General features: G+C 45.1%; 1 protein-coding gene across 4 annotated transcripts in view; it reads right to left on the reverse strand.

Annotated features, from left to right (window-relative positions):
* The window catches only part of osbpl1a (oxysterol binding protein-like 1A), a 257,078-nt gene that overhangs the window by 159,325 nt on the left and 83,067 nt on the right, over nt 1-14,686 (reverse strand). For all 4 annotated transcript variants that reach the window (XM_073045588.1, XM_073045581.1, XM_073045597.1 and 1 more), the window contains 2 exons: nt 10,175-10,256; nt 4,054-4,160 (listed from right to left, as the gene is read on the reverse strand). In XM_073045588.1, the coding sequence (XP_072901689.1) occupies nt 4,054-4,160; nt 10,175-10,256 (189 nt within the window). The remainder of the gene's footprint in view (nt 1-4,053; nt 4,161-10,174; nt 10,257-14,686) is intronic.

Below are 14,686 nucleotides of genomic sequence, written 5' to 3' on the forward strand. Positions count from 1 at the left end.
TGGCACTCTAGCCTTCACCAGTCAGAGCACTGAGCTGGGAACGGAGGAAACGAGCAAGTGTGAGGGTAGAGGATGAGGTACCAATCAAGGGGTCTCCTTTGTCCTGGGACATTATGTTGCACTTGTACAAGAGGTCCGTGAGACCACACCTGGAGTCTTGGTCACCCTGCTAGAGGAAAAATTACATTCAAATTTAATGGTCATTCAACCTTTCACATGCAAACAGCCAAACCAAACTGCTATCCTCCTGTGCCAAGGTGCAAAACACAGTACCAGCCATCACACACAGCACACAAAGTTAGGACAGCAGAAAAGCAAACTGTCACAAGAGATGCCAATGTATCCCACGTCTGCAAGTGACATGGCCCGAAGATAGTGCTACAGGAGCTACATTTCTAGAAGGACGAGCATGCAGCAGCAACAACTCATCACACAGCCGCAGACGAACGCAACCCAACTTGTCTTCCAACAAGCAAACCCCAGAGAGCAACATTGACAAGAGAAGCCAGTCCCCAACCCAGCGTGGACTCCGGCACTCCCATCTTGCCTCTGCTCTCTCCCACACCCCCTCTGCAACTCCTCCCCTGGGCAACTGCAGCAGGCGACGGCGCGGCTTGAGGGCCTGCTCCGCGCTAAAATGAAAGGCACGCAGATCCCCTGCCGAGAATCGCGCCAATGAACCAGACTTGCAGTATTCTACATTACCAATGACCAAAAGGGTCTTGTGATCACAATAAAAACATCCAAGACAATCATTTACACCATTTGTTGGACCGTGCGCTGCCTCCAATGCCACTTTCTTTGGGTGGATTTAGCAGGCAACACGGCAACAAGCCCATGCCATGCTCCACCAATATCAGCAACTTGCCTGCGAGGTAGACCTGCGGAAATTGGAGTTGCTCATACTCAGCAGTGTCTTGCAAGACGTAAAGGATGAACTATTACACCACTGGATGGGCCCGGAGAGGCCACTGCGACCAAGTTCACTGCCATTTTACAGAATGTCATTAAACTGGAACGAGTGCAAAGGCGGCTTATGAGAGTGTTGTCTGGACTCAAGGAACTGAGTTATAGGCACAGCTGGGTAGACTGGGATTTTATTCCTTACGGTATACAATGCTGAGAAATGATGATATAGAGTTCAGAGCTCAAAGAAAATTTATTATCAAAGTCAGGACGTACAGGAATGAGATATACCAGCTAGTGGAGTGGTGTCACGGCAACAACCTGGCACTCAATGTCAGTAAGACGAAAGAGCTGATTGTGGACTTCAGGAAGAGTGAGACGAAGGAACGAATATCAATCTTCATAGAGGGATCAGAAGTGGAGAAAATGAGCAGTTTCAAGTTCCTGGGTGTCAAGATCTCTGAGGATCTAACCCAGTCCCAACATATTGATGCAGTTATAAAGAAGGCAAGACAACGACTATACTTCATTAGGAGTTTGAAGAGATTTGGTATGTCAACAAAAACACTCAAAAACATTTATAGATGTATTGTGGAGAGCATTTTGACAGGCTGCATCACTGTCTGGTTTGGGGGAGGCTACTGCACAGGACCAAAAGAAGCAGAGGGTTGTAAATTTAGTTGGCTTCATCTTGGGTACTAACCTACAAAGTACCCAGGACATCTTCAAGGAGCAGTGTCTCAGAAAGGCAGGATGCATTATTAAGGACCACCAGCACCCAGGGCATTCCCTTTTCTCACTGTTACAACCAGGTAGGAGGTACAGAAGCCAGTGATTCAGGAACAGCTTCATCCCCTCTGCCATCTGATTCCGAAAGGGACATTGAACCCTGGACACTACCTCACTTTTTAAAAAATATATATTATTTCTTACTTTGCACTATTTTATATCTATTAAATATACATACGCTGTAATAGATTTATTTATTTATTTATTTCTAGATTATGTATTACATTGAACTGCTGCTGCTAAGTTAACAAATTTCACATCACATGCCGGTGATAATAAACCTGATTCTGATTCTGACCACATACGATCCTGAGATTCGTTTTCTTGTGGGCATACTCAGTAAATCCAGTAACCATCATAGAATCAATGAAAGACTGCACTCAAAAGGGAGGTGTACAAAATCAAGAATGTGAATTTGCTCTCAGTCTGTCTCTCAGGCAAGAGAACCAAAAACCGGGGTGAGGGGCAGGCAGGTCAAGTTGAGAGGGACAAGATTTAAAAGGGACTTGAGGTCAATTGTGGTCACTATTTGGAGTGACCTGACAGAAGACGTGGTTCCAGCACTGGACAGGCTCTTCATCCAGTCTTGATGCCTATTTATATTAAACGTCCTTCGCCTGTGCATCCGCCAACCCTATCCTTCCATTCTCTTCATATTCACGCGTCTGTCTAAAAGCCTCAAACTCCACGATGCCTGCTTCTACCCCCACCCCTGGTAACTCATTCCAGGCACACATCATTCTGCATAAAAAATTACCCCCTCACATTGCCTTTAAACTTCCCCCTTCTAACCTTAAAAGCACGTCCACTTGTGTTTGACATTTCTACCCTGGGGAAGAGATTCTGACCCTCTACCCTATCTATGTCTCTCATAATTTTACAAAGCTCTACCAGCTCTCCCCACAGCCTCTGATGGTCTGAGGAGAATAACACAGGTTGGCCACCAATATTAAAGTATTTTCAGGTACCCTCTACCAGCCACACACACTTATTATGCAAATAGAGTTTCTGACAAGAACTTTATGTTGGCCCATGTTGAAAGTCTTCCACGGTCCAGATGTTGTTCCTCTGTTGGATTCAATACTGACCTACCGCCAGTCAGACTCCACAGCAACCGCACTATCATAGCGTCTATTATTTGGGCACACAGTTGAACTGTGGTTGCTTCTGGTCTGTTGGATGGATACAACACAGATCTGGCACTATTTGAGGCTTTCCGCTCAATGTCCTGAGGCCAATATCTACCCTGAAACAGGTTACCTATCACAGAGGCCAGCTGTACAAAGACCAGAGGCTGCAGTTCCTACATTCCAAAGGGACATGAGAGGGTTTGTAGGCACGAGTCCTTTCTCCCCTCCTCCTCTCCAAAACAGCAAGAATGAAATGGACAATAGCAGGATAACAAAAAGGCAATCAATTTGTGAGCCAAACAGCACAGAAACAGGACCTTTGGCCCATCATTTCAATGCCGACCTTATTGCCCTTCTGGGCATTACATTTGCCTATTTTAGGACAGTCTACTTCAGCACCCTGCCTATTTAAGTGCCCACCTAATCCCTGCTGAATGCAAAGATTATATCAGGTTCCATCACCTGCACTGGTAGTGAGTTCCACATATCAACCACTCTGTGTAAAAAAACTTACCCTCAGATCCCCTTTAAAACTCTTTCCTCTCAACTTCAACCTATCCCCTTTTGGTCTTGAGATACCATGAGATAATAGATATTAGACCATCTAGTCTACTTATGCCCCACATGATTTTATAAATCTCTACAAGGTCGTCCTTTAGCACCCTCGATTCAGGGAAAACAGTCCCAGCCTGTCTAGTCCCTCCTTATGATTCAAGTCCTTTAGTCTGGCAAAATCCTTGCAAATCTTGAAATTTATAAAATCACAAGGGATGTGGACAAGGTGGACAGTTATAGTTTACCGAATCTAAAATTAGAGCCCTAGATTTAAGATAAGAGGAGAATGACGTAACAGGTACCCGAGAGATAACTTGTTTGCACAGAGGATAGAGTGTATCTGGAATGAGCTGCCACAGGAAGTGGTGCAGCTGGATACAATTGTTAAGAGGTGTTTGGATAGGTACAAGGAGGGAGAGCCTTTGCCTAAACTTGGGCGGTTGGTACTACCGTGGAGGAAGTTCTAGTCAGAATGGATCAGTGGGCCAAAGGGCCTGTTTCCCTGCTGTTCGCTCTACTGTACACACTGGAAAGCTCTTTTAGAGAATCAAAACAATGGGCCGAAAAGCCTCTATAGATGCTGCCCGATCTGCTGAGACCCTCCAGCATTTTGTGTGTGTTGCTCAAGATTACTTCCTTTGTTATTTTCAAGAGATGTAAAACTAATACCAACCACTTCCTGCTTTTCGATGAGCACAATACAGTTGGACAGGGCCTCGCTTGCGATTCTCGAGGATTCGGAGACATCCTTCAACTTCTGTGTGACTCGAGGAGGCAGTCCTGTAACATAGCAAATGAAATGGAGATCTTGTCAGTAGCGCTGCCACTTCACTTAATTCAGCTTCAAAACAAAAGGTAGCAGGAGAGACCCTCTCAGGTACCAACTGCTCTGTCACACATGGAGACATTCGGGCAATTAACCAAAACCTTGGCATCAGTGATGGCTTTTAAGTCGTGGCCTCAAAGAGGAAAGGGATGAGACTGAAAACTTCCAGAAGCCATAATACTGAGACTTCACTGTAATTAAAATCCAGCAATTACTAGGTGCCGGACTTGGAAGAATGCAGCAGGTTTGGGGAGCTCTGTGGGGAAAGCATCTGAAAGGAAGAAATAGAGGGATTTAGAATCAGGATTTTAAACTAAGGTGTGCTGTTTTGTGATTATCATTGCATTTATTGTTGTATTTATAATTACCATGTATACTGCTCACTCTCTACTACTTTTGCCCCACACAAAAAGTTTCAGATTCCTTGGGGTGAACATCACCAAAAGCCTGCTCTGCTCCAACCAGTCAAAAAAGTTCATCAGTGCTTTTACTTCCTCGGGAGGCAAAGGAAATTTGGCATATCTCCTGTTATCAATTTTTATCTATACATCATAGAACCCATCCAATCCAGATGTATCACGACTGAGTTTGGCAACCATTCTGGTCAGAACTGCAAGCATCTACAGACTTAGACCTCAAGATCCCTCTGCACATCAGTTAAAGACATGTTTTCAACAAGGAACAAGTAAAATCAGCAGAGATAAATTTTAATTGCACTTCAAAACATCCTGATAGACCACAGCATACCTTCAAACCAAAGGTATCTGATAAATAACACTTCAAGCCTAGATATGGCACACAGCTCAGACTTCAAGATTAGCTCCTAATAAATATCCTTTCAGAATATTGAAGCATCTTTATCCTGAGCTTCAAGACTTTTATGTCAGCATTTAAATTAGTTCCAGCTCTCTGGATCATTTATATGCAGGAGGAGGAGGAAATAATAGAACATAAAACATTGAACAAGACATCACAGTACAGGCCCTTCAGCCCACAATGTTGTACCAACCTTTTAGCCTATTCTAAGGTCAAGATAACCCTTACCTTTACCACCACCCTTAGCAGTGCGCTCCATGCAATCACAACTCTGTAAAAAGCCTACTTCTGACACCCACCCCAAACATTCCTCCAATCACCTTAAAATTATGGCCTCTTGTATTAGCCATTTCCACCCTTGGATAAAATCTCTGGCTGCCCCATTTATCTATGTTTCTTACCATTTTATACACCCCTATCAAGTCACCGCCCAGCCTCCACTCCAGGAAGAAAAGCCCTAGCTCGTTTAACCTTACCTCATAAGACATGCTCTCTAATCCAGGCAGTATCCTGGTAAACCTCCTCTGCTCCTTCTCTAAAGCTTTCACATCCTTCACCAGGGTTGAACACAATATACTGAATGTGTTCACTTCCATAAGCAAGGCTTATTTCCTAGTTTTAAAAGCTGGAAAACAAACAACAATCTCAAATAATCATCTTCTTTAAAGACATGACTGGGATGGTCAAATCAAATGAATTACTGGAATCATTGACATAGAGAGACCTAACTGGCTCACACTAGCCTATCTCCAGTCCCATCCTCTCTCCACTGGCCTGCAGACCAGCCACTGAGGGGCTCCACTCTGAGGCAGAAGGAAATCCCTGTCTAGAAACCTCAGCTGACACATGCACTACATTGCTGAGAGAGCAGTCCAGTCAGAGGGATCTTCCTGTGCACTCTCACTCCACCCATGTCACCTCCTGCTTTTCTTCAGAAGGGTTCCATAAGACCTTTGCAACTACTTCTTGGGCCTCTTGGTGTCACAACCTACTTCTTTATGACCTTACACTTTATTGTTTAACTGCATTACATTTTTTCAGCGGTTTTATTCTGCATTGTTATTCTCTAACTCAATCCACTGTGTAATGATTTGATCTGTATAAACAGTACACTAGACGAACTTTTCACTGTATCTTGGTACATGTGACCACTAAACTAATATCAATACTCTGTGTCTTGACAGAGAGCTGGGGGAGTGGTGTTATCTGAATGATGGAAAATAGATCAGTACAGCACAGAAACAAGTCCTTTGGCTCATCATTTTGCGCCAAACAAATTAAGCTACTGACACCTCACTAATCCCAGCAGTGTGGACTCAATCCACATTCATGTGCCTAAAGCCCCTTAAACACCAGAAGTGTATTTGCTTCCACCACTATTCACCACTGTGTAAGAACAAAAGCTCGTACTGCACATCACCTTCAAACATTCCCCTTCTTACCTTCAAGCTACGTCCTCTTAAATACAACATTTTCACCCTGGGAGAAAGATTCTAATTGTCTGCCCTATTTCTGCCTCTCATAACCTTATAAGCTTCAATCAGGCCTCCCCTCATCCTCCATTGCACCAGTGTACAACTTCTTCTTATAGCTCATACCCTCAAATCCAGGCAACATCTTGGTAAGTCCTGATGAAGGATATCAACCTGAAATATTGACCATCTAATAACCTTCACAGATGCTGCCTAACCCCCGAGCTCCTCCAGAATCTCCTATGTTCATCCCAGTGAACCTCTTCTGCACCCTCTCCAAAGCTTCTACATCCTTCCTACAAAGGGGCGATCAGAACACGAGTGTTTTATAGTCAGACAATTTAACCAGACATAGACATGGTGGAATGTCAGTGTCTTTTCTTCCACCGTGATGAACCCTAGAGGAGTAAGGGTGCCACGGTAGCATAGTGGTTAGCTTGACACTATTAGAGCTCGGGGCATCGGAGTTGGGAGTTCAATCCTGGCGCCCTCCATAAGGAGTCTCTGTAAGCCTTCCTCATGGAATGTGTAGGCTTTCTCTGGGTCCTCTGCTTTCCTCCCACAATCCAAAAATACGGAGAAAAGTATTCTGACTGGTTGCATCCAAGCCTGGTCAGTGTAAGTTATCCCGTGATTAGATTAGGTTTAAATCTGGGCTGTCAGGGGCTCCTTCACAGTGTGACTCAAAGGGCCAGAGGGCTTATTCCGCTCTGTATCTCTAAATAAAATAATTTTCAATTGGAATTGATTTACTATTGCACATGTACCACGGCACAGTGATAACCTAGCCTTGCATACTGTTCATACAGATCAATTCATTACACGGTGCAATGAGATAACAAAAGGGAAAACAATAATAGAATGCAGAATAAAGTGTTACAATTATAGAGAAATTGCGATACAGGTAGACAACAAGGTGCAAGAACATAGCGGTTAGGCTGTGAGCTCCGGAGTCCATCTTATCCTACTAAAGAACCGTCTAAAATCTTATAAGTGGGGTAGAGGCTGTCCTTGACCCTGGTGATGTGTGCTTTCAGGCGTTTGTATCAGGTGAGGGGGGAAGTTTATGACAGATTTTGTAAATACAGAGAGTGATGGGTACGTGAAATGTGTGACCAGACGAGGTGGCAGAAGCAGATCCAATGGAAACATTTGAGAGGTATTTAGAGAGACACATGAACAGGCAGGGATCATACACAGGCAGAGGAGATTGGTTTAAATTGGTATCATGGTCAGCACAGATATGCTGGGCTGAAGGGCCTCTTCCTGTGCTGTACTGTTCTACGTTCTAACACTGCAGTGTGCAGGGTCCATGAAAACGCCAGACTGGGGAGTGTTCCATACCGATGATACCAACCATAAGAGCAGAGCTGAGAACTGGCTGTGCTGTGGGTACAAAGACAACATGTACCCAACAAAGGGCATCAAGAACTTGGAGGATCTATACCGGAACCAGCACACGTACCCAACATGTACCCAAAACAGGGCATCAAGAGCTTGGAGGATCTATACCAGGACCAGTACACATACCCAACACAGGGCATCAAGAACTTGGAGGATCTATACCGGGACCAGCACACGTACCCAACACAGGGCATCAAGAGCTTGGAGGATCTATACCGGGAGCAGCACACGTACCCAACACAGGGCATCAAGAGCTTGGAGGATCTATACCAGAACCAGCACACGTACCCAACACAGGGCATCAAGAGCTTGGAGGATCTATACCGGAACCAGCACACGTACCCAACACAGGGCATCAAGAGCTTGGAGGATCTATACCGGAACCAGCACACGTACCCAACACAGGGCATCAAGAGCTTGGAGGATCTATACCGGGAGCAGCACACGTACCCAACACAGGGCATCAAGAGCTTGGAGGATCTATACCGGGAGCAGCACACGTACCCAACACAGGGCATCAAGAGCTTGGAGGATCTATACCGGAACCAGCACACGTACCCAACACAGGGCATCAAGAACTTGGAGGATCTATACCGGGACCAGCACACGTACCCAACACAGGGCATCAAGAGCTTGGAGGATCTATACCGGGAGCAGCACACGTACCCAACACAGGGCATCAAGAGCTTGGAGGATCTATACCGGGACCAGCACACGTACCCAACACAGGGCATCAAGAGCTTGGAGGATCTATACCAGAACCAGCACACGTACCCAACACAGGGCATCAAGAGCTTGGAGGATCTATACCGGGAGCAGCACACGTACCCAACACAGGGCATCAAGAGCTTGGAGGATCTATACCGGGAGCAGCACACGTACCCAACACAGGGCATCAAGAGCTTGGAGGATCTATACCGGAACCAGCACACGTACCCAACACAGGGCATCAAGAGCTTGGAGGATCTATACCGGGAGCAGCACACGTACCCAACACAGGGCATCAAGAGCTTGGAGGATCTATACCGGAACCAGCACACGTACCCAACACAGGGCATCAAGAGCTTGGAGGATCTATACCGGGAGCAGCACATGGATGCAATCACAAAGACGGCAGCCAGCAGCTCTACTTTATTAGGAGTTTGAAGAGATCTGGCATATCACCAAAGATTTGTAGAGACTTTGACAGGTGCAGGTGTACAATGAAAAGCATTCTGACTGGTTGCATTAAAGCCTGGTATGGAAGCAGGATCGCAAACGGCTGCAGAGGGTTGTAGTGCACAGGATCGCAAACGGCTGCAGAGGGTTGTAGTGTACAGGATCGCAAACGGCTGCAGAGGGTTGTAGTGTACAGGATCGCAAACGGCTGCAGAGGGTTGTAGTGTACAGGATCGCAAACGGCTGCAGAGGGTTGTAGTGTACAGGATCGCAAACGGTTGCAGAGGGTTGTAGTGTACAGGATCGCAAACGGCTGCAGAGGGTTGTAGTGTACAGGATCGCAAACGGCTGCAGAGGGTTGTAGTGTACAGGATCGCAAACGGCTGCAGAGGGTTGTAGTGTACAGGATCGCAAACGGCTGCAGAGGGTTGTAGTGTACAGGATCGCAAACGGCTGCAGAGGGTTGTAGTGTACAGGATCGCAAACGGCTGCAGGCGGTCATGGACTCAGCCAGCTCCGTCACGGTCACAACCCTCCTCACTACCAAGGGCATCTTCAAGAGGCAGTGCCTCAAGAAGGCGGCATCCATTGAAGGAGCCTGACTGCAGGATATACCCTCTTCTCATTACTACCATCAGGGAGGAGGGATAGGAGCAATGAAGGCACACAGTCAATTATTCAGCAACAACTTCTCCTCCACTATCAGATTTCTGAACGGTCTATGAATACCACCTCATTATTCCTCCTTCACGTTATTAATTTTATAACCTATGCCTTGCACTGTAATGCTGCCACAAAACAAATTTCATGACATTTGTCAGTGATAATAAGCCTGATTCTGATTCACTTCAACACTGAAGATAAGGGCAGTCACACACTGAACAAAAAACAAACCTCTAGAGGAACTCAGTGGGTCGAGCAGAATCTGTGGTGGTAGAGGAATGATTGACATTTTGGAATGAAAACCTGCATCAAACTGAAGCATCTTCTGCCTGTTTCTCTGCACAAATGCTTTCTGACCTGCCGAGTTCCTCCAGCGGCTTGCTTACTGCTCCACATTCCAGCATTTGCAGAACTTGGTTCTCCAAAAGATGTGTAGTTGTGAAAAACATCATTACCTTTTATAACCTCTGGACTACCAACCAGGGAGAGCAAGTTGGAAACCTCCTTCTCAACCTTCTGATGGCAGCTCTGCACTGTCTGTGAGTAGAAGATAGAAAGGTGAACAGCAATGGACACATCTACACGAGTCAAGACGTGAAAAGCACCTGTTACCAGGGCTGTCGGTCTAACAGACTTGGTTTTGTGGCAGATCCTATTGCCTGAGTGATGTGAGGTTTCAAGGTTTCACTCGAGATACTTCAGCAGGAAATCAAGATTCAGAATTAGAGTCAGGCCCATTGCCACTCATTTAGACTATGTGAAATTCATCTCAACACAGAGCGCTACTCCCTGCAGATCCAGTCATTATTTGCGTTGTACTTTAATTGTTTTGAGGCAGCCTAAAAATTTACTATAAATTACAAAATGCATAAATAGTACAAAAACAAAAGGATTGGCGAGGTAATGTTCATGGGTAATTCATAATCTGACAGCAGAAGGAAAGAACTGCTTCTGAATCGCTGAGTGTGCGTCTCAGGCTCCAGTACCTCCTCCCTCCCTGATGGTAGCAATGAAAAGAAGGCAAGTCCCAGCTGGGGAGGGTCCTTAGTATAAATGCCCCCTTCTCGAGGCACCACCTCTTGAAGATGCTCTCGATGGTGTGGGGGTGGGGGGTTGAACATATGATGGAGCTGGCCAACTCAATAAACCTTTCCAGTCTCTTGCTATGCCAGACTGTGATGCAACCAGTCAAAATACTCTCCATTGTACATCCGTAGAAATTTGCAGGTCTTAGGTGAGCCACTGCATCACGACTGCATCAATACACTGGGCACGGGACAAATCTCCGAGGTATTAACACCCAGGAAATTAAAGCTACTCTCCCTATAAAAAGCGCAATCAAGGTTAATGTTTTTGAATTGTAGAAACTAATGCACTTGCTCGACTGAGTAGAAGTGAAGGACACGGAGAGACCACAGTCTGGATTCCCCAGACTGACGGAGAGAGTGCAGGGAGAACGTGTTCTCACATGGGGGAAGTGTATCCAAAGGTTTTCAGTCTACTACAAAACTCAAGAGGAACTCAGAAGAAACCCCTTTCCTGTATCACAGCTTGGTATGGAATTAGAGGGATCTTGATCAGCTGGGTAGGTGGGCCAAGGAACAGCAAATAGAATTTAAACACAAGATGCAGCATTTTTGGAAGAAATATTAGGGCAGGGCTTCCACAGTCAATGGTGGTGTCCCAGGGGGTATTGTAGAACAGAGGGTCCTAGAAGTACAAATACATGGTTCCCTGAAAGTGGCACTGCAGGTAGACAAGGTGGTGAGGAAGGATTTTGACTCACTGGGCATCAATCAAGGCACTGAGTTGGGAATGGTGGAGAGAACGAGTGTGAGGGTACACGATGGTGTGCCGATCGGGTGGTCTCCTTTGTCCTGGATGGTGCTGAATTTCACTGCAGACCCTTACAAAATCAAAAGCAAAGTGACAATTATTGACAACAGGGGGAGGAGGCTGGAGGTGTATGAGCCGGTCCTCATTGGAGGTGGAGAGGGTCAGCAACTTTAAATTCCTTTATGTTAACATATCCGAGGATCTGTCCTGGGACCAGCACTTACTGGAAGTGCCATCACAAAAAAAGCATGACAGCATCTCTACTTTATGAGAAGTTTTGTCACAAAACCCTGCGACAAGCTTCTATAGAAGCTTAGTGGACTGTATCCCGACTGGCTGCATCACAGCCTGGTATGGAAACACCAATTCCCAGGAATGGAAAGGTCTCCAGAAAGTGGTAAACACAGCACAAACCATCACGTGTGAAGATCTCCATACCACTGAGTACACTTAAATGGCTTCGTCACTGTCTGGTATGGAAGGGTCACTGTCCAGAATGGGAAAAGGCTGCAGAAAGTTGTAAACTCAGTCAGCTCCATCGTGGCCCAGACACTCTTTACAACTCATGTTCTCAGTATTATTTTTTATTTGCAGAGTTGACCTTCTTTGTTGTTAGTCAGACTTTATGTATGCTTTTTTGCGGATTCTGCTGTATTTATTTTTATGTAAATCCCAACAAGAAAACGATTCTCAATGGTAACATGCACATACTATGATATTAAATCTACCTTGAACGTTCCAAAATGAGGAGGGGGCATGTATGAGGGAAAGGCACAAAGGAACCAGAGCAGGTGCCACCGACAACCGGAGCAACATGTCGTAACTGGAGTCTGGTTTCTGCCAGTTGTACCGTTCAATTCAAACACTCTTTGATCTACGGATATTTTCACCTCGGACAAACATCGCTCATCTGTACTTGTGTGGGGAAACACAGCCTCCAAACGTGTGTGATGCTGAAGCAGCTGCAGGGACAAACGGCCCCCAAATCCAGCTGAGCCATTCCACCATTCATCAGGATCACAGTCCATCTTTCCCTCCAACAACTAACCCCAGATCTCTTGATTCCCAAACACTTAGAAATCGTTCTGTTTCAAAAGAACATCCCTGGCTCGTCTCTGCCTTCTATCCAGTCCATCTCCATGGTGCGCTACATCAGGAGGGCTGATAGTACCATCAGGGGTGCCTGCCACCCTGGCCAGTCCCCCTCCTCTTGCCTACCTTCTGGGAGAAGGAGCTTGAAAGCCCAGATGACCAGGCTCAAGGACAGTTTCTTCTCCACTGCTATCAGACCCCTGAACTAATGCCCTCTCTCACATCCCCTTCCCGGTGGTGGTGCCACATTCTGAACCTGTAATTCTACGCCTGCTGTCACAGCCATTTCCCACATCTCTTTTGGCACTGCTTCAGTGTCTGCACCATTCTGCATGCTACTGTATTCATTAGTACCATGTACACGGCTTTCTCTTTGAGCTTCAGGTGAATAGAGGATTTTCATTTCACCCTGGTGTATACGACAACTCGATCTAACCAGAACAATCTGTGGTGAGTCACTACCTCTCCGTGAAGGAACGTTTTCCCCTCAGTCCCAAGTGGTTAACTCCCTCTACCCCCACTCTTCATATCTAAGCCAGCGATGCCATCTCCAGGACTCCTCAACTGGGGAACCTGGCTCCATCACACAGTCCGCAGATCCCCTTAATAATCACTGTCAAGTTTCATTTTGGAGCTCCTTCCGGACAGCACAGTGGAAGCATCTTCACAGGGATTGCTGAGGTTCAAGGCATCAGATTGACCTGCTGAGACCAGGCACAGTGCAGGCCCCTGTATTCCATCCACCATGGCCAGCTGAGCTCCCAGTCGCCATTTATTTTTTTTATTTTTATTTTTTTTAATTTTATTATTAGTTTTTCAAAACATTTTACAAAATTTTACAAAATTAAAAACCCCAGATCCCAATGAGGAGCATTAATACAGAGCAAGGTTAAGCATACAATAACAATATGCTACAGAGGAAGAGAATTTAACAAAAAAGCACCTAAATTAAAGACAAGTGAGCTTAGTGTCCTCCCCAAACCCCACAACACAAGAAAAAAAAAACAATAATTCCAGACCAACCACCACACAATATAGAGAGTATAAGTCCGGACAGTCAAACTCCCAGACTGTGAATACACTTAGCAACAGAGGATAATAATGCCTACTACCAGAAAAGAAAGGGAGCTGAAAGCAAGGGACCGAAGGGAAAAAAAAAGCCCTAGTCAAGAGGAAGGTTATGAAAGTAGTCGATAAAAGGCCCCCAGATCTTATGGAACTTTAAATCCGAATTGAGAACTGAATAATGAACGAATATGAGTTTCTTGGAGGAAAGCAATGTCAGCTTTGAGTTGTTTAATATGTGAGAATACCTTCCTCCTTTTAACAGGGTGGTTCAGTCCCTTTACATTCCAGCTCACAAATTTAAGTGCACTAGCCATTATCAATTACTAATGCATAAAAGGCAGCAGGCATATAAAAAGTCAAGCAGTACAATAGCAGTCTGGAAGCAGAGATGTAAACATAGATTCGTAAGGTCAAAATATAAACATGTCCTAAACAATAAAGAAATGTTGGAACTGGAAAATCCATCCCACCCACACAACCCAAAACTAGACGGCTACCAAAACAAGTAGCTAGCTCTACCAAAGAAATTAACCCAAATACAACTTCCAGATCTGTGTCATTGACAGCAGTTCCGTATAAATGCTATAACAAACAGTAACTAGTTTATGCACTAGGAAACATAACTACAGATTAGAACACCTTCTGCCGAGATATACAACTTAATACAGAGAAAATCGGAAGAAAACCAAAACTAATCTACCCGCGAAATATTATAGAAGGATAAAGTAAGAGAAAGGGGAAAAAAAAGGTAAGAAGGAAAAAGAAAAAAAAAGAGGAAGGGGAAAATTGTAAATTCAAGACAAGTATTTATCAACCGTTTACCGAGAAGGGAGAAAAAAACATTCAGAGAATGGAAAAAAAAGGGGGTGAAGAAAAGAAAAAGATAAAATAAATAAGTATTTAAAACAGAGGAAAAATAAATCAGCAGTTGAACTGTGAACCGACAAACAGGGAGGCCTTCACTAAAGACT

This window comes from Hemitrygon akajei, chromosome 1 (assembly GCF_048418815.1).
Source record: "Hemitrygon akajei chromosome 1, sHemAka1.3, whole genome shotgun sequence".
NCBI lineage: Eukaryota > Metazoa > Chordata > Chondrichthyes > Myliobatiformes > Dasyatidae > Hemitrygon > Hemitrygon akajei.